This window comes from Pseudorca crassidens, chromosome 9 (assembly GCF_039906515.1).
Source record: "Pseudorca crassidens isolate mPseCra1 chromosome 9, mPseCra1.hap1, whole genome shotgun sequence".
NCBI lineage: Eukaryota > Metazoa > Chordata > Mammalia > Artiodactyla > Delphinidae > Pseudorca > Pseudorca crassidens.
Genome location: NC_090304.1, coordinates 38,623,675 through 38,648,480, shown reverse-complemented (window position 1 = coordinate 38,648,480; position 24,806 = coordinate 38,623,675). Strand labels below are relative to the sequence as shown.

Below are 24,806 nucleotides of genomic sequence, written 5' to 3'. Positions count from 1 at the left end.
TTTGCAGACCCTCCTAACTCACTGTACAGCTGACACCTCCCCTTTGTTCCCTGACTGCAGTCAAATCAGCCTGTAGTCAGATATTCGGTTATTGGTGAGGATGTTGGCTGCAAGATCTCCATCTTGGGGTATCTTTCATCAGCAATGAGACAGCCAATCCAATGGCTGGCTCTGAGGATGTAAGCCCCAGGAGGTGGGAGGGTAAGTGGCTGCCTGCCTGAATCCACTCATGGACCTGCAAGGACTTCTGTGGGGCCCTGTGCACAGGAGCATCCCCTGCAGATGGAGGACCTGGGCCACCACTTCCTCCCTGATGGTGGTTTGGGGCCAAGTGGGGTTTGGTGAAGCTATGATCTGCCTTGAGGAGGCAAGACATGGGAAGGGGCAGGGAAACACCTCAGGCAGCCCCTTTTTCTCTCCTAGAGCTGCAGCAACCACCTATCTTGGCCTCTGTGACCCTCTGAGGGGTCCCTCTGCTGCTCCTCTATGAACAAACAGCAGCAAAAGAGGCCAGCCCCCAGGGACCCTGCTGCTTTCTCATCTTGGCCATGGGGTCTCACAAGCCCAGGATCCCCACCTGATATGAGACAGACACACACACACACACCCCAAACCCCTGGCCACAGGTAACAGGACACAGTTTTGGCCTGAGGCTCCTGGAAGATGGCGCTTGGGGCCACCTCCAAGCTGACAGGCACTCCCAGAGAGGTCAGAGTGGGAGGGGCAGAGGGTGGTGGGGAGGACCACAGACACACGACGGGTATCATTTTACTTGTCGGAACGCTGTCTGATAAACCACCATCCTCTTCAACATCTCCTGTGGCTGCCAGAAAAAAAAAAAGTTCCACGCTGGATGTTACCAATAGGTCTCTTCTGCCCCCTGGTGCCAAACCCTGGGCCTGCCAGCCTGGGGTTGCTTGGCCAACATCCCTCCCCAGACAGACACAGCCTGATTTATGTAAGGGGCCCCTCAACGCCCCCAGATGCATCAGCTACCTAGTCCTAGTCAAGAAGACACCACCCCTTGTCATCAGCCTGAAAACACATTGCGGAGGCATCAGCAGGCTGTCCCAGGAGCGTGAACTGTGCTTTTTGGAGAGCTAAAGCTCAAAAGGAGTATCTGAGCTACTCCACCCTAACATTTGGATGCGGCTTCCTTGAAAGGGGAATATAAACTCTGGCATGACTCCTCCCTCTGTGGGTGGGAGGCCTGTCAGGGGCCGGTACCCTTGCAAGGGGTGCACCTGAGTCCCAGCTTGCTCAGCTGTGGGTGACTGGGGGTGGGCAGACCCTCCCCCCGCTCAGGGCCACACCCCACATTCCCAGCCTTAGTGAGGAGCGAGACAGGAAGTGGAGAAGGGAAGTGGATCTGCTTTGGCCAGTTCCCCATCTGAGGGTGACACACGACAGGCCTTAGGGGCGCAGGCCAGGGCAACTGGAATCCCTGTGGGTTTTGGCAAAATGGCAAGTACGTAGGAGTTTGGGATTTGGAGTCTGAAAGACTAGAGTAAATTGTCAGTCCTGGCTCTGCCTTGGACAACCTACTTAACCCCTCTAAGCTCTGTTTCCTCAAGTGTTAAACAGGGCTAACGATAGGAACCATATTATTACTTCTAGATGGCGCTCTAAGCTGTTTGGTCAAGTGAGAAACAGGCATTTCTCTGGCTGTGGCAACATCCACTTATACCTATGTGAATTCACCTCTTGGCTAATGAGGAGGTGACAAGATGGCATCTGATGTGAGTTTGTATCCCACCTCGCTCTAGAGGCAGTAGCAGCTAGGGGAGACAGTCCATGTCTGCTCCTCTGGAGATGCCCTGGAGGGGACCCAAGGGGCTTACCAGGACCTCGGATTTCACAGTTGGCCTGTAGACGAAGTTGGGCTCCTGGTGGACCATGACAGGTTTGGAGATGGTGGACACGCCAGGGCCTCGTGGAGGCTGTGGGCTTGGGCAAAATGTCTATGGGGTTAGTTTAAAGAGAGACCCATGTGAGGTCATGGCCCGGGTGGCCCAGGCCAACCACAGCACTTTGACACACAGGCAAATTCACACCATGCACTGAGCTGGCCTGGTCCGTTCACCCTGCCGGATGTCCTAGGGACGGGGACAAGAAGTCCATTGGCCACAGTGTGTCCTGAGGCCACAGAAACTATTGGGTGGTTCTGAGGAATCAGGGACTTGAGCCAGAGCTTGCTATGGGGGCGCCAGCGGGCACTGTCAGTCAGAGGATACTTTCAAGGCTCTCTCTCAGTGGCCACGGCTGCCATCCAGCTTCCTCTCTCCCAAGGGAGACAGTTGCAGTTCCCGGACTGCGCATGCAGCATCCGCTGTTCCTGGTGGGTGGGCACAGAGGTGGGGGTTTGGGAGGGAGGACCAGTAAGTGCGGCATCCAGGAGAGCTAATGCAACACGTCTGCTTTGCTCTAACCCACTTGATCATCTTGGGCAAGACAAATCGGGTCACAGCCCTGCCCCAAACCCTTCACGGGTCCCCACTGACCACTAAACTCCTTGGCTCGACCCCCATGGGCTTCTCTACTCTCCTTGGCAGCCTCATCCCCCACTCCTCGCCCTTCTCACACTGCCTAACTTGAGCCTCCAAAATGCCCGGTTTTCTTGCCTTCAGGGTTTTTTACCTGCCCAGGTGTTAGCTTGGGTATCACCACCTTTGGGGACCATTCCCTGAGCTTTTCCTCTCCACCCCCTCCCCTCAACATAGCACCTGTGCTTCCCTTATCTGCCCTGGTAGTGTGGGAGTTTCCTGCTTACTTGTCTGTCCTTCCACCAGACAGTCTCAGACAGGGACTGGGCTGCCTATTTTGTGGTGGTTCTCTGGTGCCCAGCACAGTGTCTGGCATATAGTAGGTGCTCATTAAACATGATACCTGAGTAAACGAATGACTCAGTATTATGATGGGTGTATGGGGCAGTGCCTGGGAGTACACGTGGCTCTGAAAACCTTCCCCTGGCAGGTGCCTGTGTGGCAGGCACAGGTGCCGACCTGATACAGGTGTTTGTTTCCACCACCTGAGGCCTGCTGGTGGCGGGGCTGACTGTGCAGATGTGTGATGGTCCACACGTCCTACTGCAGCACTGATGACCACTCGCCAGTAGCATGCAGGGAGGAGAAGGTTGGGCAGGGTCAGCGGTGCGTGGGCCGAAGTGCTGACGCGAGCAGGATGAAGCTAACCAAAAGAGCTGACCCCTGGCCTCCGCATCAGGGACAACACTGGCTTTGATGTCACTTAAAGAGATTTAGGGTCCAGTTCTTCAGAGGCTCCTTGTGTGGGGAGAGTCTCTTTTAACCTTCTCTCTGCTCTGATCAGGAACTAACAGTGGGAACTTTGTGATGCCTGGAGAAATCCAAGAAAGTTGGACCCTGTTTTTGAATCTTGACCCTGACTCAAAACGTTGCAGTTTTCCTCCGATTTCACGTTTGCAGCTTCACCCAATTTGTCTTGTACCCTGATCTGTCACTGAGCGTAGGTAATGTCTATTGAGCACCTCCTACGTGCCTGCCACTCTCCCGAGTATTAACTTAGAATGAATTCATGTATTAACTCATTTGATCCATGTCATAAGTAGGTGCCGTCAGCATTCCCATTTTATGGACAAGGGTACCTAGGTTCGGATAGATGAAATAACGCATGCCCAAAGCCATCTAGCCAGTGACTGAGCCAGGATTCAAACCTGGGTAGTTCCTTCCTATCATCGTTATGTCCCCTGCACCTGCAATGCCCTTCTCCCATCCTCCATGTATCACCATCCCTCAAGGCTCAGCTCTACAGAGGCGCCTTCAACTTCCCATTAGAATGAATCTCTCCCACAGCACCTAGCCTCTGACAATTTTATAGCTGCATCCTGCCTGGTCAGCTGCTAATCCTTCAGATAGCAAAGTCCTGGAGAGCACAGGTGGGCCAATTGCCTCTGTGTCCGCTTCAGCACAGCTCCCCAGTCCCACACACGGAAGCACAAGGAAGGTGCTCAACTGATTACTGAGTTGAATTTGTTGAGGGAAAGCTGCTGCCCCTCTTGGTGGGGGCCACTCACAAGAAGGATGTGGGCCTCTTTGCCAGGCTAACTCAGCCCCTGCAAACTGCGCTGCCTGGGCTCTGGGGCAAGACATCCTTGGAACAGACAGACTTCTCTCTGCCAGAGCTCAGGGCTCAGGACCCCACCGGGAGTCCCTCTGAGAGTGCCCTGCTGGCAGCTGCAGCCTCGTCAGCGTCCGGCACTTCCTTCATTCCCACATTCCTTCCCCCAAGCGCCCCTGAATGCCCTGAGATGCTTATTCTGCACTTCATGCAGGAACTCAAATCCATGCAGGAAAAGTTAATAAAAACAACTGATCGGGAACCACTGACTAGCCTCCCCGCAAATCCCCACTCTTAGCTGACATGCGCTGCTGTAGTTCTGATTAGAGTCTTAGCCTCACAGCTACTGGAGCAGAGAAATATTTTGTTTTTCCCTCCAAAGGATCAAAGCTCCATCTCTTCCTTGGGGATCGCCTCTTAGGCTTTGGGTTAAGAACAATTAATGAGAAACACGTCTTTTTGAGAATGATCACTGTTCTCCCTGCTGACATCCAGGAAAAAGATCCCTGATCTTTTAGTAGTAAATTTGGAGCTTTCTAGGAACTATCCATTTTCATTTTTTCTGTAGCTGGAAGCTGGCCAGAAATTTATGGGCATTGTGCTTCAAGCTAACGCAGTTGGCTAGTGCCATAGAAAATGGCACAGTGATGCCCTAATTACTGGACAGTGTTATCACCTCATTTACAGAGCCTAATACTGCTCCCCTGCTTCCCATCCCCCAGAGAATTCATTTCCCATGTTCAAGGCTTTCTGAGCTAATATCAAGAAACAACTGGCTGTCATATAAGTAGAGCTCTGGCTCTTCATTAACACAGCCTTGCAAATACTACATTGAATGTTACCAGCCCATACTAGCCAAGTGGAGCAAAGAGAGAGCAATCAACACTGATACAATGTTGCTCATCCCCACTATCACAGGCAATTCACCACACAATACAGCACTTCAAAATCAGCAGAAACCACACACATGCAGGACATCCACGACATGCAGGCTGGGGAGCTTGTTCTTGGAAAATGGGGTGGGGGGGATGCTTCTTCCCGTCTCCACTCACAGGAACAGAGGAGGGCGTGGGAAACAGAAGCCCGGCCCACTCTTCCTGCTTCCCAGCATAGCATGCAGAACAGAGGTAGTACCTTTGGGGTGGGTGGGAAGCTCCGTTCAGGGACGGGAGAGCTGGCCGGCTTCCCACTGTGGTTCTTTGCCTCCCAGTCCTCTGCTGGATTGCCTGTCTCCCCAGCGCGGAAGAGGTGGTTGCCTAGTGCCTCTTCCAGTGCCGAGGGCAGTGGGCGGGTAGGAGTGAGGTCTTGCGTAGGAATGGATGGTGGGGGAGGGATGGGAATGGGGGGTGGAGTGCGTTGCACCCAGGGTGAGGATGAGGCACTCACGTGGCCTGATGAGGGAAGGACAGGGGGCGCGGGGACCTTGGGGGGTGGGTTGCAGGGTGGAGGGTGGGGCATCACAGGCAAGGCAGAAGCAGTCTTGGGGGGATAGTGGAACATGTCCAAGGGGATGTCATCCAGGTCAGTGGTGTGGAGGTGCAGCCCACCTGCGAAGCGTCTCAGGGGTGGGGCCAGGGGAGACACAGAAGGCAGGGAAGGCGGGAGCCCTGTGGTCATCTGGGGGGTTGCAAGGAAGTTCTGTAACTGCTTAGTGCCCCACTTCACAATACATCGAGTATAATGCTCATCTATTTGTTTCTCTTGCTGCTGAAGACCCAGCACCCTCAAGCCAGAACCATGGGGGTGTCACTTCTCTGCCACCTGGGTGCCCAGCTGATCCCATACGAGGTGGCCAGTAGGGAGTGCCCAAATGCAGGGGAACCCCAAGTTATGTGGGTGGTAAGAAGGCGACCATATAATCCATTAGATGACCAATTTGATGACCAATAGTCATCTAAACTGGAACACACTTGACAGTGAAAAGGACATCTGAGTAGTTATGCCAGGACAACAGGCCTAACCGGGATCATCTCAGATGAGCTGGGACTTAGTGGTCACTCTGGAAATAATCCCAGAAATACAGACATGCCCCCCTCCTCAAGAGAGGAAGGGGGAGTGGGCTGGTTGGCGGCCCTGGACAGTGAAGCTTGCCAGTGGCCATCTTGCCTCCCGCTGTCCCCAGGGTGGGTCTATGTGGAAAGAAGGGCTCTGTTACCTCTGAAATCTCAGTATCAGCAGAGGAAATCTGCTCAAGGCGCGTCTGACAGAGCCTTTCCACCCAATATTGAATCTTTTCCGATTCCTCAAGGTCTTCCCGCTCTGTCTCCGATACCTGGGACCCAAGGCCGGCGCAAAATGGAGAGGACAGAGGGCACACTTGAGTCACATGTGGGCGGCACACTCAAATCAGTAGAACAGAAGCACTTCTTAAAAAAACCCAGAGAATTGTTGGGTGTGTCAATTACCTAGAAAAAGCCCCAGGCTTGTTCCACCTGGCCCCAGAGGAGGTGGAGATAAGGGGGAGGGGGTGTTAGGGTGTTGGGCTAGCTAACGGCAGGTGTAGGCAAAATCGGAGAAGGAGCTCGTGCATTGCGTGGGATTAGCTGGCCCCTAGGATCCCCACCAACCCTGAGGCTCTTATGATTCTCCAAGTACGGTCCTTTTATAGGCTCTCAGCACCTCCCAAGAGTTCAGCTGTACTCTTTTTCATCTCCCCTCCAGGCCGCCTTGTCCTCAGGAGCACAAGCTCAATTTTATCTTTAATCTTTTAGCTAATTTGCTCCTAATGAGAGATCTAATGCACTTCACATTTTTCAGGACTTCTCTGGATTTGTAATCTAATCAGTTTGGCATTCTGATTCATGGAAGCATTAAAGAGAAGCGAAACCAGTTAATATCTCCAACAGCTAGGGGGTTACCTAGGAAACAGGAATATGCTGGAAGACTACTTTTGACATGTCTTGAAGGGGACAGCCTTAGATATATTCCTGGGTTGAAGAGGTCTAGAGGTTTCAGACCCATCTCATGTTGATGGGAGCAGCCTCAAACTCACAGCCTGATTAATTGGGGGATGACCTCAGACCCCCCACCTGCCTAAAGGGGTTAGCTTCAGACCCATACCCTCAGACACAAGGCAGACTGGGGAAAACGGGTCTTGGATTCATAACCTGGGTTGGGGAGGGGGTTGTCAAACTGTCAAACTGACACAGATCTAATGACAGGTGGGTAGAAGGCTAACTTCAGATCTACAGCTGAACAGAGGGTTAGCCTCCGACTCAAACCCTGAGCAGGGAGGGCAGCCTCACAGCCACACGGAGGGTGGAGCGGCCTAGCCTTGGGCTCATACTCTGGTTGGGGGTGATGGGAGTAGAGGACAGACTCAAATCTCTAACCACATGTATAGAGGCTAACCCGAGACCTACAATCTGGGCAGAGAGGCCCCTGAGCAAGCGGGCCCGTCTCAATCCCAAACGTACACTAAGCCAGAGGCTAGTCTCAGATGACTCTGGGTAGGTAGGAAGATGTCACTCTCCAGCCTGGGGAGGAGGCCAGGCTCACTCCATCCTTGGACTGCATTTGGGAAGAGCAACTCCATCTGGTTCCCTGAGAGCGTGGTGGGGACCAACCAAACTGCCCCAGGAAAGCTCACCAGGCCTGGGAGCAGGACACATACCTCCTGGGCCAGCCGGTTGATCTTCAGTTGCTTTTCCTTCTCTAGCATTTCCTCTTTCTCTTTGTAAAGCTTTTGCTCAAATTCCAGTTCCTTCTTATTCTTTCTCAACTCCTGAAGGCTATCATACTTGGCTTTCTTCTTATCCTTTCCTTTCTGAGCAGATGTGGCATTGTTTATAAGACAAGGGTTACAAGGTAGTGTTGACACTGGCACAGCACAGCAAACAGGGCATTCAGTCTTCAGACAACAGCAGGCAACCACCCCACGGTGAGCCCCTCCCCTAGCTCTGCCCCACCACACTGGGCATTGGACTTAAGGTTAAGGACAGGCAGGACGCTGCTACCCATCACAGAGTGAGACACATTTCCCTGTGCCAGCCAGAAGAACTGGCTTACTAGTTCACTAACAAGCTGTGTGACCTTGGTTAAGTTCCTTAACCTCTCTGGGCCTGGTTTATCTCATCTCCAAAATGGGGGAAATACCTACCCCACAGGTTTGCCATTCAGAGCCAATGAAATAACATCTATGAAAGAGCATCGTGAGCTTCAAAGCGCTGTATTTTAAAAAGCATTGTATTTATTTCTTAGTAACTGGGCATATGCCTTCTCCAACAACTGGATGTTCAGACATCACAGTTGCATCCTGGTAGATTCTAGAGAAAATCTGGGACAGATCCCCGGTCCTGAGCTAGAGGAGAAGGGTGTCAGCCTCCGACCTGGGAGCCCAGAGCCAGGGACATCAGATTTTGTCCTGATGCTTAAACTCCAGACCATTTCATCCTGGAGAGTCCAAATCCACTGTTCCCTCTGAACTAGTCTCCTGAACTGAGGACTAGACAGAAGCTACAGGACTGGGAGATGGTGGGCAGGAGAAGGTAGGGAGGATGGCCTAACTGCTCTTCACTGGCCATCAGGGTTGAAGAGGACTGGGGGAAGGAGATGCAGGGCAAACAGACTTCTTTTTCCTGTTTGAATTAGACCACAACGTCTGCCTTCCTGGTTGCTTCTCCCATGGGCTTGCAGGGAAGCCAGGGAGTATGGAATGAAGAAAATTAAGATTTATGGACTACCTATGTGCTAAGGGATTAAAAGCTGATTATCTCATAAATACATATTACCCCCTTCTGATGAAAGAGCCGAGGTTCAGAAAGGTGAAGTCCCTTGCTGGACGTCAAACATCTAGTAAGTGATGGCGCCAGAGTTTGGACCTGAGCTTCCCCACGGTGCTCTGATGAGCTGGGGGCAATGGAGCACGGTAGGAGGGAGCGTCAGACCCCATCACACAGCATGGAGCACAGGGGCCAGCAGAGAGAGTCAACACTCTGGGGAAGGAGGAAGCCTGCACGTTCATTGAGCTCACCCCCAAACCCACAAGGCTTCCTAGGGCCTGCTCTCAGAATTCCTGAATCATCCCAGCATCCAAGGCCAGGAAGGAGGAATTGACTTTCCCAGCAATGGACACACAACTTTGTCCACAGCTGGAGGGGCATGATGGGTCATTATGGACATGTGACCGAGTCATTCTGCCTCCCCTCCTAAAGACTACCCCCACCTCTGTGCACAGGTTCCCCATCTAGGATATGGGGACTCACCCCCAGAGCAGTCTGTGAGCCACTTGAGAAAATGGTTTTCACTACTTCAGAGTTCTGCTTGATTCCTTCCTACCCTGTTCACTAGACTCTCAGCTCAGTTGATAGATGAATCCCTACTATCATATTATCAATTCAGACAATTCCCCAAGAGGAGCCAGAAACATTCTACCCAATGGCAGCTTGCTAGACTAAGGGCATGGCCTCTCACAGGGACCATCATAATAGGCATGGCCATTCTACTAGTTTAAAAAAAAACACCAGTGTTAAGATTTTAGAGCTAGGGCTCCTGGGTGGGGCAGGCAGAGATGACAGTTTCTGTCCCATTCCCAAGAAAAAAGTACCTGCTTACTGATGCAGAAAGGCAAGCTGCCCCACAGCATTGCCTACTGATCACACACTAGCCTTCTCCATACGTGTTACTTAGCTGTGTGTGAATCTGCCTGCCTGCCAGATGGCGGGCTCCTACAAGTAGGGCTGGTCTCCGTGATTTACTCAAGCCGTCCTGGGAAAAGGATTCAGTCAGAAACATGAATCCTTCAGGCGCTGGAATAGACTTTGTGAGGTCACAGGCCTGGGCGCCTTGAGACCCAGAGGGCTCAAGAAGACACTGAATAGTTATCTTTTCAAATAAGGGGAACTTTTTGCATTGCTGATCAAGGCCATAGAGGGCCACTTGTATTACCTGGGGACTTCGCTCCAGCTGCTGGGAGACAAGGCATCTCACATGACTCTAGAAAAAATGTCAATGGATTTTCAGAGCCAGCATGAGGGACATGATTCTGTTGTCCTTTAGCTGTCAGTTAAATTCATGGCAGATATTCCTTCTGGTCCAGACTGAGAGGAGAGGCAGATGGGGTGGATGCGCTCTTGTTTCTACCTAGATGCAATTTTTCTCTCTTTTGGAAATGAAATGAAAAGCAAAACACCAGCTATTTCTGGAATGACTGGACTAATGAATAGAGGAAAATAAGCTTTCCTATTCACCAAGAGTGATTTTCGAGTGACATGATTTCTGATGGGAGGTGTGTGTGGAGGAGAGGCTAGTTCTTTTACATTTATCTAGTTATTAGTGCCTGGAAAAGATTTTACCTGTACATCTCCTTTTATTATTTTTTCAAATAAAATCCTCTGTGTGCGTGTCTCATAACCTGCACCCAACTTGATTTTTCACTGTCTGACCTTGGCTTCTGGTCTTGGCTTCTGGTTCTACTTGACAGAGAAACAAAGCAGAAGTTTCCTGCCATGGCTCTGTCCTGTCCCGTGCCCAGTGGGGCTGGTGCCGACCCAGCAGTGCCTGATGGTACCTGGGAAGGTCTCAGCCCATGAATACCTCCCCCACGATGCCACTGTGACAGCGCCCTGCCATCTGACATCAGTCTGACAGAGAGGCACAGACAGGGTTAGCCCCCCACCAGTGAACAGGCGGTCACACTGTTGAGAGACGACAGGAGAAGAAACAATGTTTGGAAAAGGTCAAAACCAACAGCAAACTCAGCAGCAAACAGCACCCAGTCCTGGCCTACCTTCCGGATGGTTGGGAATTTGCCATCGTAGCGATAAAACCATCCAAAGGCTATAAGAACACAGAGAACAAAGCAATGAGATGCAGTTCAGCTCAGCCAGAGCATCCGTGGGCAGCAGCCAGGAGGAGTTGGGTTCCCAAGGAACTCGTGGCTTTGTGAGATGAAGAGCAGCCTCGGCAAATTCAACAGCAGAACCGCACCCTCTATCTGACTCTCCACTTACCTGGCCTCACCTGGGTTGTAAAGCAGGCCCAAGACCACGTGAGAAAGGGCCCGATTCCCAGGCCCCGGGCCACTGTCAGCTGCCTCCCCCAGGACACTGGCTTCAGCAGTCAGTGCCAGAAAGTCAAAGAGAAAGCCCCTTGTAGAAGGATGCGCTTTTCCCCATCACAGCCACAGTCTGCAAACACAAAGCCCCATTGAACAAGGCCTCTCCTGACTGGCGTCAGGTTCCTCCATCCAAGAAACAACCCGAAACAAAAGGGAGCCTGGGTCTCTGCCTAGAACGACTGTCAGACAGAACAAAACTGTCTTGTCTCACAGAGCAGGCCACGTCCTCTGCTTTCAACCGCGAAAGAGAAGGCTCTGGCAGGGTCAGCTCAGGGAAGGACGCTCAAGCAGCAGTGGGCAGGAGATCTGCCCCCAGAAAAGCATATCCCCACCCAGGCCAGATCACCAGCCCCCTGCCTTCCCCAGGCAACAGCATGACGGATGGGCTAATACCTCAAGGCTGAAGCTCCCTGGCCAGAAGTGATGGCTTAATTACCCACCCTTGGCCAGCCTGAGCTCCGGAACAGGATCTAGAAAGCCCCCTGCTAGACCCAGCACTATCCTCTTAGTTGCTGGATATTGGGGAGGTCTAGGGAGTCTTGGGGGAGAGGCCAGAGCAGCAGAGAAAGAACTTAGGCTTGGGTAGTATTAAATATTTGAACCAGCAGTTCCAGCTGACATTTCAGCCTGGCCGTGAGTCTTGTCCTTAAGGTATTGTATGCAGTGCTTGGACCAAGCCGGGGCTTGGAGCAGCTTCCCGGACTCCAGGAGTCCCTACCACATATTGGACCCTCAGAGCTAGGTGTCTGCAGGGCTGGCAGGAGGAGGCGGGCAGGGCAAACAGAGCAGCAAGGCCAGGGAGCGAAGCGGGGGCCGCAAACCTGCTCTCCCTGCTTTTCCGTGCCTCCGTCCAGGTCATCTGCTGGGTCAAACTCGGGGTCCACTCCCAGATCATCTACCCGGGAAAAGAGGAGGAAGGAAGCTGGTGAACCAAGAAGGACTTGGGAGATCAAGAGGCCAGAGGTGCTTGGGGGTGCCTGGGGGCCTGTGACCAGCTTACTCCATGGGAGAGCTGGGAGGTCAGGGGCGACAACAGGGCTCAGGAATCCAGAGCAAAGGTTTCTTGCTCTGGGATGGTGCGTGCAGTGCTTTCAACCTTGGTAGTTCTCATTTCTCCATCTGTAAAATGGGCTCACAACAGGGGCCTCTGATCTGACAGCAGCATGAGAACCATTTTGCAGGGCGTTTGGTTGAAACAGGAGGTGCAGTACTGATGACAGGAATATCTGAGTATTATACACGTTTGATGCCAAGGGCTTGCAATGGGAAACAGATCCTCCCAGCTTCTTCTCACCACCCTTGGAGCTCTGGGTCCCCAGGGAATGTCAGAACTGTGTGTGTGGGTAGCAGACGGAAGTTTGGGATCCTGAGGAGGTGAGGAGGTTCCAAGGGGTAAAAGAGGCGCGTGTGCTTAGAAAGACATGAATTCTGACCTAATGTGGAGAATAGCAAACTGTCCTTTCCAGTGATTTCTAACCTGGACTCTGGCCTCCCTGGGGCACTGGAAAGTAGTGTTTGAGTCTGCTATGAGCTGCTTATTAATATTTCAAACTATTAATTAGAAGAGCTGGCCTATTAACCTATGAAAAGGCTATACGTAAGTTCCTTTGCTTTTGGCTCGGTTTATATTTACTCAACAATGGAACACTGATGCTTTCTTGCTAACAAGAGGGACTGCTTAATAAAACAGTGAATACAAATGATTACTTAATAGTGTAGTAGGAAAAAACTCAACTTCCAAACCATGGGGTCTAATGGGATTGGGGGCTAATAGATGGGGTCCTTGATGAGAAGGCTGGAAAGCTCTTATTTAAACTTCTTATCTTTCAAGCCTCCTTCCAGCTCTGGGAACCTTAATTACCCCTCTGCCCCCTTTTGCTTTTGCTAAGGAAAGCTATTCTGGGGCCTCTGTGACTGTACGTCCTGGCTTTGAGGGCTCAGTGCAATGTTGAGGTTCTGCTCAACATTGAGGTTGGTCGTGGGTAGGCAGGCAGAGCCCCTGGGAAGCAGGCGGGGAGGGGAGCAGTCAGTCCCCCCTGATCATTAGGATGAGTGGCTTCGTTTTCCAGGCAAGAGATGCTTCACACTCTTTCCTGTCTGTTCAAAAATGCTGGCTCCACACAGGCACAAGACACCTGAGTCAGGTAGAACCTGTCAGCTGACTGGACCCCCAGATTGAAGAATGGTCAGGGAGGGGCTGGCTGCAGCCTGGCCTGTCGGCCCTAAAAGGCAGAGACCATTCCAGCCTTCGAGGAATGGGGAAAAGGTGGGAACTGAGCTGGCCCAGAGGCCTTCCTGCACTTCCTGCCTAATCTCCAAAGTAAAATTAAACTGCCGATGCAGATGCAAATGGATGGCGGTGGCCTGGCTGCCTCAGCTCAGGCCGGCAGAGCCTGGTCCTCAATCACTTGCTTCCTCCCGTTCCCTTAGAAGACATTTGCATCTCCAGCAAAGGGAAAGCTTTTGCTCCTTTTATTCAAGAAGCTTGATTTGGTCGAAAAGCACTGAATAAATAGCTAGAGAAAGGGCTTTTATTTTTCACAGTTCCTGAGAGGGTGTGTTTTCTTTGAGGCCAAGACCCAATTTCTAGGAAGGTACTAAATTGACTAGGATTACTTTCATGAGAAGCAATTAAAATCGATTTCTCTCTTTCGGAAGCTCCTATTTCACTCCAAAGAACAAATTAGCTACCTGTCTAAGGCACAGATTATTCGCCGGGAATCTAGCTCTGGCCACATCCTCAACTCATACCGAATGTCATGGGGGCGGCTGATGAGAAAGTGCTTTGTCCTTCGGAGAGGATCCGAGATGACATTGCCCCGGTTCCAGCAAGAAATGTGCTGGGAGATGCTTGCCCTGCACCAGGGAGGGGTGACGTGGAACCATCCAGATGCCCTGCGCCTCTTGTTGACCCAAGTGGCCTGGGTTGGCAAGTTGATGTCCCTCTAGGGCTCGAGTATGATTCAAAGTTGGGGCCAAAGCTGTCCGGACCCCATCACAGGATCCCAAATGGCTGCTGCACAGGGGAAGTGGGGGAACCTTGGTGCTTAGGTGCAGACTTGCCTCATACTGGGAGGGTCCAAGGTCGGCTGAGCACAGTCAGCTGGAGTAGAATCTGCCTTGTGTCAAGTACAAATCGAAACAGCTGTCAAGTCAGCGAGTAAAGGCCCAACCAGGCATCCTGGACCTGTGACTGCCACGGCCCCCCAAGCTGCCTGGCTCCTGGCTCCCCACCACTACCCCACTGAAGAAGCACTGAGACTGAGCCCCCAACCCTGCCCTGGTGGTGTGAGCTGCCCCTTGTAGAGACGTGACATTCTGGGAGTTGGGGTGGAGAGCAGGTGGACGGGGGAGCACGTGGTGGGGGCCTGGACTGCAAGTGGACATGGGAACACAGGACAGAGGAAGAAAGGAGATGGGAAGGGCAGAGGTTGCTGAGGCCCAAGGATGGCTGCAGTTTGGTGCCTGGGAGTGTCACACAGTTCTCTCCCCGGCTCCATCCTCGGAGTGGCATGACTGCAGTCCACACACAGGGATGCAGGTGGTAGGGGCACTTCGGTAAGCTCCTCCTGCAATTGCTCACCAGCCTTGGACCATCAGAGTCCTTCTCTCACGTGAGCCCCTTCCCCTCTTTCTTGCTGTTTTACCCCAGCCCCAATTCAGAACCGGGCAAGAGGAGGACACAACACCTGACACACTAGGATGATAATCCCATCAGCAGTTCGCTTTTGCCACAGCTCTCCAGCTCTTCTTCAGAAGTCCAAGGGCACATGCCTGAGTCTGTGTCATGGGGGAGAGCCTGGCAGCAGGCCCCCAGGACAAGGAAGGCAGGCAGATCCCAGCCATCCCAATGCCCTGGCAGACAGCTCCTGGCAACTGGCTGCCCCTCCATGAAGAGAGAGCCATGGCCTGTTCACCTGGGCAGGTGGTGGTGAGTGGCGGGAGACCTCTATCTTTGTCTAGACATCCCCAGCCCCAGAAGGAAGCCCCTCTCCCCTGGCACATGATACATACACTTTGGCTTGCGAAGGGGTACTGGGTGCAACTCGGTGGTGATGGTTTTAGACGACAGGAGCTGTTCCTTTGAGCCCCAGTCTTCTTCCCACTGCTTCTTAAAATTCTCTTCCTCCTCCACGATCCTGAAATAAGACGCCTGTGACTGGAGTCAGAACCTTTGCAGGCCTGCCTTCTGCCTATTGGGGAACGCCAACCAGCCTGGGGAGAAGCCACGTGGTTGTAGCTGTGACGAAAACGAGTCCCTGGCACTTGTATTCTAAATCAGGTGTGAATGCCACCCTGACAGTTACAAGACTGTATTCCAGTTACCCTAATATGATGGGTTTTACTAGGATTATGGTATGACCATAAATAAAGGACGGTCCACAAGGGGACAAGAGGGCCAGGTAAACTGGGCCTGGAGGTGGCCTCTGGGGCCGCACTCCCGCGAGTACACTCACGTCCACGCACAGACATGTGTGTGCAGACACATGGGGCCAAGGCACTCACTGTTCCATCTCCTTCCGGTATCTCTCATTTTCCTCTGCTGCCTTCTGGGCAATTTCCTTTTTCCTTCTGAAACACAAATGCAAGTTGGCATGTTGGAGTCTATGTCAGAGAAGTTAACTCTTCCTTGCAGCTAACCTCTGATTTGAGAAGTTTTAAATATTCCTTCCAGGCTCCTTTCCAAGGATGCCTGGACCAAATTTGGATGCTGGGAAAGAGGATCCAGAAAAGTCTGGATCCTGTGCTCTTGTGTGGTTTCGTCTGGCACTGCTGAGCAGAGATTCTGCACTGCGGGAGACTGGAGGCAGTTCAGCGCAGGCCACATGCCATGCAGCCACCTCTAAACACCAGCATAAAGTGACTGACTGAGTGAGGTCCTCCCAGAGGAGGGCCCCAGACCCCAGGGGCAAAGCCGGGGCTGCTAAGCAAGGCCAGAGTAATGGGCAGAGGTACCACCCAGGGTGGTTCTTCAGGCAAATTCTGTGAAGGGAGAGGTGGAAAGATCCTGTCCACTTTCCTTCCCCAAATTCTTATTATGCTCATAGAATGTATCTGGATTGGGATTTTGACAATAGTTTTTGACTTATGAATTCTCTCAGTCATCATCCCAGCCACTCTGGGGTTGGTGGGGGGTAGTTCTGATCACCATAGATGGGGCAGCCAAACTGCCTGGGTATGAATTCCACAGCTTAGCCATGTCTGACTTTGTACACAAGTGGTGTAACCTCTCTGAGTCTCAGTCTCCTCACCTATAAAATGGGTTAATACCATCTATCTCCCAGGGCTATTATGGGAATTCAGTTGAGGGACGTAAACAAGGCCCTAATACAATGCCAGCCACATGGCTGGCACTTGACAAATGTTAGTTATTGCTAGTAGCATCCTATTTTCCATATTCCTGGGTCTTGGAAATCAAGGGCTTTCCTTGGCAAGGAGGGAGGAGCCTCATGGTCTGGAGGCAGGGAATGCTTCCACTGAGCATCACTGAACCCATCCGGTCTGAAGACAGGCCTCGAGGGAGAGAATGAAGTCAGCTCAGGATGCAGTGGGCAGGAAGAAAGGCAGGTGGGATGGTACAGTGTTCTGGGAGGGCAGGGCAGGGGCCTCCTGGCTGGCTACACTCACTGCCGCTCCATCTCCTGCTGCTCCCGGAGGATCTTGTTGGATTCCATCGCCAGCCGCTTCTGCATCAGAAGCTCCTGTCGCTGCAGTTCGCGCTGCCGGAACTCTTCCAGCCGCTCCCGGTCTGTCATGAACAGCTCCCGGCCCTCATGGGGAGAAAAGAGGCGCCTTGCTCAGTCCCCTGGGAACCTAGAAGTCCACTGCCAGAGTTTGAGGGCCAAGATTTGGGTTGCCTTCTCATCTCCGTGGCCCCCCATGTCAGGCATTGTGGCTCCTGCTCTGTCTGACCCAAGCTTCTGGCTGGGCAGAAATCCTCCCCAGCTGCTATCAGAGCTTCAGGGAAGGAGACCCCTTGGTCTTTCCCACGAGTGTGTGTCAGAGATCAGGGGTCTGAGCAGCTGGGCTGCAGGTCAGGGGTCACGGGGCCCCCACCAGCTCGTTCTGGACTTACAGCTCCGGCTACGATGGAGATGGTCAGGCTGCGGCTACTCTTCAGCACGTTCACGGCCTGTGGGGACAGGCAGATAGTCAGCTGAGACCTGACAGATCAGAGTAGTTGAGGCCTCTGGAGAGCACAGAAGGTTTCAGACATTGTGGCAAGGGGGACGTAGGTGAGAAGAGGACAGCAGAGAGGATCGCAGCCAGAAGGTGAAAAACCCACATCTCACCTCCTTGTGGTCCAGGTTGGAGAAGTCGATGCCATTGACTTCGACAATCTGGTCCCCTGGCTGGTGGAGAAATGGAGAGGGATCAGCATGTTTGTATTATCTGTACACTCAGTCTGTTGGAAGAGCTCCCCCTGGAGGTCAGCATCAGACGTTGGGTCTTCAAGTAGCTGTACCTCAACTCTTCCGAAAGAGCAGAGTTCCAATAGGGTCCTCCCAGGGCTCCTCCACCCCATATCTCTTTCATCAGTTGTCAAATATTACACCTTTATAAGTTCATTACTTTGGCTGAATTTACGACATTTGCTTTAAAAACTCAGTTTGTAGACTTACGAGCCTTTAAGCTTCTCATATAGTAGATTCTGTGTGGAGTCATAATAATAATTAGTATAATAGCTAACGTTAATCGATCCCTCAGTAGGTACCAGACACAGTTCTAAGCACATGTATTAATACATTTAATCTACACAATGACCCCAGAAGGAAGGCTAGTACCCCCATTTTACAGGATAGGAAACTGAAGCAGAGAAAGAGGAAATAACTTGTCCAAAGAAGAGGTTAAGAATTCTATCTAGCTCTGGAATCAGACCACCTAGGTTTGAATCCCAGCCCTGCCATACTACGTACATGATCTTGGAAAGATCTTTCTCTGGCTCTCAGTTTCCTCATCTGTAAAATGAGGCTAACGATAGTACCTAATTTTCAGAGTTCTTATACATTTTAAAGGGCTTAGAACAATGTCCAATCCAGTTAACGCTCAATGAATGTCAATTCTGATTATTATTACTACATCCCAAGCTCAGGACCAAAGGCTCTCAGAGCTGGAGAAGGGCTGGAGAAAGGCTCAAATGTCACCCGCTCTGTGAAGCCTTCCCTTTGGGGGTTAGTAGGAATCATCAGCCAGTGAGTGTTGAGAGAGGGCTGTGTGGGAAAGCACGTGCTCCATCCCTGTGCGATCACAGTCTGACCCTGCACCCCACAGGGGCCCCACTGGGGCAGGCCCAGGGTCACTCACCTCCAGCCCCACCTCAGCAGACAGGGAGCCAGGCTTCACGTGGCTGATGAAGATGCCAGGTTTCTGGATGGGGCCGCTGGAAATGCTGTGGGAGATTCGGGAGGTGAGGTGAGCCTCTGCTCCTCAGTGCTTGCTCATTTGCAATGACCGGCCCCCATGCCTGTGTGTCCAGGTCACGCATGAGCTCAGTACCCAAGCCCTCTGTCATCTACCTGTTCAGCCTCTGTCTACCTGTCCAGCCTCATTTCCCTGTGGCAACTACCAACAGAAAGCTACGTCTAATTCCCCCTACCCAACCTCTCATCCAACCTATTGCATATGCTGTTTCTTCTCTCTTTCTAGCATTTTCCTATGCATTCCTCAACACTCAAATGTTATCTCCTCTCCAAGGTTTTAACCAATCTCCTTATTCTATCCCCTGACTAAGCTGGTTGCTCCCTTCCCCGTGCTCCTAAAACACCTACAGCAAGGATGGCACTTGTACTGTTTGTTAATGTCCCCTCCCAGATCTGTGGCAGATATCACTAATCAATCGCCACACTCTTTTCCACCTACGCCTACATACAGCATTAAAGTTCTTTTCAAAATAGTACTCCAGGGCAGCCACCACTAACTGACTAGAGAGAGCACAGGACGGAAAACTTATTTGCCACCCCTGACCCAGAATGCAGCTCCGTGACAGAGTCCCTCAATACTGGAACTATTTACGTGGTTGGCTTCTATATTAAGCTATAATTTCTTAGAAAGGAGGGACTTTTTTTTTTTTAATCACTTATGCTTGTCAGAAATGTGATGGAATGGAAATAAGAAGAATAACTTAGGGAATTCTCTGGTGGTCCAGTGGTTAGGACTCTGCGCTTTCGCTGCCGAGGGCCCAGATTCAATCTCTGGTCGGGGAACTAGGATCGCACAAGCCTCGTGGTGCGGTCAAAAAAAAAAAAAGACAAATAATAATAGCTAATATTTATGAACTGCTTACTACCTGCCAGGCACTAAGCTTGGTACTTCATTCTGTCATCTCACTCTTCCCCCGTGTGATATGGGGACTACTGCTGCTGATTTATAGAGAAAGAAACTGAGGGGACTTCCCTGGTGGCACAGTGGTTAAGACTCTGTGCTCCCAATGCAGGGAGCCCGGATTTGATCCCTGGTCAGGGAACTAGATCCCACATGCATGCCGCAACTAAGAATTCGCATGCCACAACTAAGGAGTCCACGTGACGCAACTAAGGAGCTGGCGAGCTGCAACTAAGGAGCCCACCTGCAGCAACTAAGACCTGATGCAACCAAAACAAACAAACAAATAAATAAATAAATAAACTGAGGGTCAGGGTGGTTAAGTAGCTAGTCCAAGGTTCTAGAGCTCATAGGTGGCACAGCAGGGCCTAGATCTCTAACTGCAGTACCCGTGTGCTTAACAAGAATGCCCCATGAGACTCAATGCCTGTTTGCAACTCCCTGGCTGCCTCCTAAGGAAGCCACAAGGTAATAAGTGAGAAGGGAACTGTGACAGAGATGATCAGCTTGACAGGTTCCTTTTGCATGACTTGAGGGCCCACCAAAGGAACATGGCTCTGCCTTTGGGCCTCAGTTTCCTCCTCTGTAAAATGGGCCTGTTAGAGCTGTCCCTCTGGCCCTACAGGGCTGTTGTGAAGCTCAGAGGGGAAATCAAGCACCAAGAAGTGTCATCACTAGTGGACAAAAGTCTCCTCAGAAGCAGCAGTGAGAAAGGGAAGTGGTGTGAGGGACCTATTGGGGTCTGCTGGCCATGAGTGAGCCCCAGGGCGTACCTGCCACCCACCTGCAGCCAAGGCCCCGGGAGCCCACCAGGCTGATGAAGACCTTCTTCTCCTTGTTTTCCTGACTGCTGGGGGAGCCCAGGCTGGTCTGCCCACCCTGAGGGAGGGAGATGATAAGGTCACCGGGTGTCCGCATTGTGCAAGGGGCCTCTTGTGCTCATAAGGCCTTCGGGGCAAGCCATGCTGTCCCCACGTGAGCCCGACTGCCGTTTTGTCCCTGGGAGTGTGCGTCTATACCAGCTGGGCCACCACCCACAGGGGCATTCTGGATGTGCTGGGGGCCTATATGAAGCCCCTGAGGACACATCCCTAGAGAAGGCCTTCCTTCAGGACCAGCTACCCCATCCAGCCCCCACCACCGGCGGTCCTGACCCTTACCCCAGATTCCGACACAAACTGATCCACATACTGCCATTTGAGGGGCTCATCGGGAGAACTGATGGCAGGGGAGAGTAGAAGGCGCGTCATTAGGGAGAGATGTTTGAGGCACCAGGCCCCAAATCCAAATCTTCCCCATCTGAAGCCTGCACCATCACTGGCCCAGGGGCAGTGCTGGCCAGACCCCAGGCTGATCCAGGACCCTGAGCCCATAGGGAGGAGTCTGCCTGCAGAGGAGGGTCCTGCTCACCTCTTCACAGGGATCAGGCCGATGTCTGTGGGAGAAAGGCATGGGGGTTAGGATGGCTCCTCTGCCCTCCCTTCCTCCCCTAGGAGCTGGGTACCACCAGGTGCCCCACCCTGCCCCACCGTCAGCACCCCCGTGCTCTGGCCTCACTCACGTCTCACTTTGATGGACACAGTCTTCTTGGTGCGGATGAGGTTGATGACCTCCTCATGGGTGCAGGAGGCGATGGAATACCCATTGATCCGGACGATCTCATCCCCTACCTTAACCACAGGCAGAGAGAAGACGCACCGGGGTGAGGAAGCATCGGGCAGCTGGGCAGGCTCATGGCCAGATACTCCTGGCCTGCTCTCCAGAAGTCTTTCTGCCCATTTTACAGATGGGGGAACCAAGATGGGGGCGAGGGGCACAGAGAGCGGGTAGCAGAGCTGGGAGGAGAAGTCAGGATTCTGTACCCTCACTCTGTCCCTTCCACCCACTGGGGCACCATCAGGTTCTGGAATTCATGCGAAGGGCGACCCTCCAACAAGATTCAAGCAGCTCTTCCCTGGCCTTTGTCCTCTGAGCACCTTGGCCCTGGGGATCAGTCCTGAAGCTCCCCATTTAATAACTACGGGGCTGGAAGGATCCTCAGACATCAGTTGAAACTGAGGCCCAGGAGGTGATTTTTGTCCACAGTCACAGTCATTAGCTACAGAGCAGGAACTGGATCGTGGACGACCCGACCCTCTCCAGCCTGAGGCCAGGGCAGGTCAGCTGGCGGCCTACCTCACACCACACATGCTGACCCTTTAGAGACTTGTTAGTAAGTGTAGGGGACGCAGCTTGACTCTCAGTGAGGTCTGGGGGCTGGGTGGGCACATAGCCTCTGAGGGGTCCTCCAGGCCAACACCTACCCTTTACAACAACCCCCAGAGTCACCTTCTCCCTATTGTCACCCGAACACTTCCCTTCCACACCTGGACCCAGACCCCCGTCTTCTCAGTGGTCTGGCAAGGGGCTCAAAGAGGCGCCACAGGGGCGGGGGGGGCGGTCACTAAGGACCCCTCTAGGTTTCTGGGGCCTTCTCATGGAAGGAGGATGGCTGGATGGCCTCCTTGCAGCAGTTCTTCACAACAACTCTGCGTGTCTGTTAATCAGATGAGGAAACTGAGGCTCAGAGAGGTGAGGTGACTTGCTCAAGGTCACCCAGCTAGTGAACAGTGCTGCTGAGATTTGACATCAGGGCTCCCTGACAGACAAGTGTTGTCTCTTGGGTGTCTGGAAGCAGAAGAGAAGGGACTCTGGCCAAGCTTGGCTGCGGTTCCCTGTGTCCTGTCCTCTCTGGATCCTTGCCACCTGACAGAGCCCTCAAGTCCCATAGGAAAGGCAGGGATAACTCTGTCCATTTTACAGCTGGGACAACCAAGGCACACAGAATTATTCTCTAGCCTTGGACTATACAGCAAGTCGTGCAGGGCAGAGGACGTAGGTTCAGACAGGATACACTTGGACAAAAATCTAAAATAACTCCAGTAGGGGGACAAGTGCAGAGATGGAGGAGTCCCAGGGCTGGGTCCAAGGCCCCCACTCGGGGCCCGGCCTCACAGGTCAAATCAACGGGACCTTCAGTTGAGCCAGGCTGTATCTGAACATGCCCCTCCCCCGCCCTCAGACATACGATCTCCCCAGAAACATGAACCCCACCCAGACAGGTGAATAGATGCAGATGTTTTCCCCAAGCTGCTCTGAGTGAAGCTCCCTGTGTTGTTCCAAAAGGGAACCTGCCCGGGACCCCAGTGGAACGATTCCCACACAACCCCCGGCTCAGCTTGCAGGACTGACTTTCCTCTCCCTCTCGCTCCCGCGTGGGGCCCTGCAAAAGGCCCTTTGTGCAAGCGCAACAGTGAAATGACGATCTGAGGGACAGCGGCACAAAGGAGAGATGAGCCCGTTAACCCGAGAAAGGGTTGATAATTCATAAGCCTGAGAAACAGGCAGGAAGGTAAAAGTCTACGTTTCATTAAAACGCCCTGAGGCCCCCAATCATGGAGGAATCGTTGAGAAGTGCTTGTCCTAGGAGGAGACCTCACCCTGGAAAAAAAGAGGGCTCAGCTGACGCCAAGAGAAGAGCTCATTATGTTTTTTCTCTGGCTGTGTTTCTGGGCTGGAAAATGTGTGGCACAGGAGACGAATGATGAAGGGGCTGAAATTTCAGACGCTACCAGTGAGCCGTGAGACAGGGATTTAGAACAAAGCGATGTCTGTCAGCTCCCAGTTTCCACCTCCCACTCCACGGTGTCTTGTACCATTAGCCGTCAGGGCCCCTGAAGCCCCTGGCTTGGCAGCCCAGATTGGGATGCTGGTAACAAACATGCTGGAAGCCCTGGGCGGGGGTGGGAGGGCCTCTTCTGTCTGGACATATAAAAACACAGCGCTGGGCTCTGGCAGGAGCGAGACCTGGAGGTCTGCCCATCTCTGCCCAGACACTGAGGCGTGGCGACCCCAAGGGAGGGGCCCCTGGGGTGCTGAAGAGAGATCCCTGGACTTGGCAGTCAGGAGACCCAGGTTCAAATCCTGGTTTTGCCACTTACTGGCTGTGTGACTCTAGTCAAGTCCCTGATCTTCTATCAACTCTGTAAAATGGGGATGAGAAAGCCCAGGCATACAGTGAGAACTGGCTGTCAACATGTTACCTGGCACATTATAGGTGTTTATTAAATCTCCCTCTCTGCTTGCTTAACAAACACACAGCGTTAACTGGTATATATAGAATGGATAAACAACAAGGTTCTATGGTACAGCACAGGGAACTATATTCAATATCCGGTGATAAACCATAATGGAAAAGAATATGAAAAAGAATGTATATATGTTTATGACTGAGTCACTTTGCTGTACAGCAGTAATTAACACATCAATCAACTATACTTCAATAAAAAGAATTTAGAAAAAAATAGTACATTCATATGATTCAAAAGCCAAATAATATTAAAAGACGTAGCCTTAAAAGACTCCATCTCACCCCATCCACTCCAGCTCCCCCTCCAACAAGTAACTGCTTTGCATTGTGTGTGTGTGTGTGTGTGCGCATGTGTGTGTTTCCTTAAGCAAACACAAACAAATCATATATATTCTGGGAGCATAAAATGCACGTTGTTTTCTGCAAACTAACACACAGCATTTATGTGCCAGATACTGATACAAGTACTTTGTAATATGAATTCATTTATTCCGGCCTAACAACCTGATGAGGTAAGTAGTAGTATCATCATCCCATTTTACAGATGAGGAAACTGAGGCAGGGGGTTAAGTAATTTCACCAAAGTCACACAGCTAATGAATAGCAAAGCCAGGACATTCCAGCTCCAGAGTCTATGCTCTGAAGCACTGCACTATGCCAGTATTTCCTTTCCCCTTCCAGGGAGAAGGCTATGTGTCCAGAACTTCAGGTGTCAGGACATAATTATGCTCTTCCTTCAGACATAAGGGAGGTGGGGTGCAGTGCAGCAGGGGCAGCAACAGCTGGGAGCCAGGTTCTCAGCTCCACTCAAAAAAACAGGCAACACACTACTATATACAAAATAGATAAGGACATACTGTACAGCACAGGGAACTCTACCCAATACTCTGTAATGGCCTATATGGGAAAAGAATCTAAAAAAGAGTGGATATATGTATATGTGTAACTGATTCACTTTGCTGTACACCTGAAGCTAAGACAACACTGTAAATCAACTCTACGCCAATAAAAACTGAAAGAAGAAAAAGAAAACAGGCAAGTACCTGCAGCCACACTTGTAGAGGCCCGAGGACACTCTGCCAGGATATGTCACCCTTTCCCTCTCCCAAAGGCTCAGAGGGCGAGGTGACCATGTTACACCACACAGCCTAGTGAGTGAATGAGGCAGAGGCAGGAAGCCTGAGGGCTTGGTCCCCACATCCC

At 52.0% G+C, this 24,806-nt stretch overlaps 1 protein-coding gene across 2 annotated transcripts in view; it reads right to left on the bottom strand.

Moving 5' to 3' along the window:
• The window catches only part of USH1C (USH1 protein network component harmonin), a 52,372-nt gene that overhangs the window by 14,515 nt on the left and 13,051 nt on the right, over positions 1-24,806 (bottom strand). For both annotated transcript variants that reach the window (XM_067749720.1, XM_067749721.1), the window contains exons 5-15: positions 21,036-21,144; positions 20,885-20,909; positions 20,635-20,692; positions 20,259-20,353; positions 18,458-18,542; positions 17,446-17,505; positions 17,229-17,285; positions 16,781-16,923; positions 15,659-15,724; positions 15,167-15,291; positions 11,974-12,047 (exon numbers count right to left, since the gene is read on the bottom strand). In XM_067749720.1, coding sequence (XP_067605821.1) covers positions 11,974-12,047; positions 15,167-15,291; positions 15,659-15,724; positions 16,781-16,923; positions 17,229-17,285; positions 17,446-17,505; positions 18,458-18,542; positions 20,259-20,353; positions 20,635-20,692; positions 20,885-20,909; positions 21,036-21,144 — 897 coding nt within the window. The remainder of the gene's footprint in view (positions 1-11,973; positions 12,048-15,166; positions 15,292-15,658; positions 15,725-16,780; positions 16,924-17,228; positions 17,286-17,445; positions 17,506-18,457; positions 18,543-20,258; positions 20,354-20,634; positions 20,693-20,884; positions 20,910-21,035; positions 21,145-24,806) is intronic.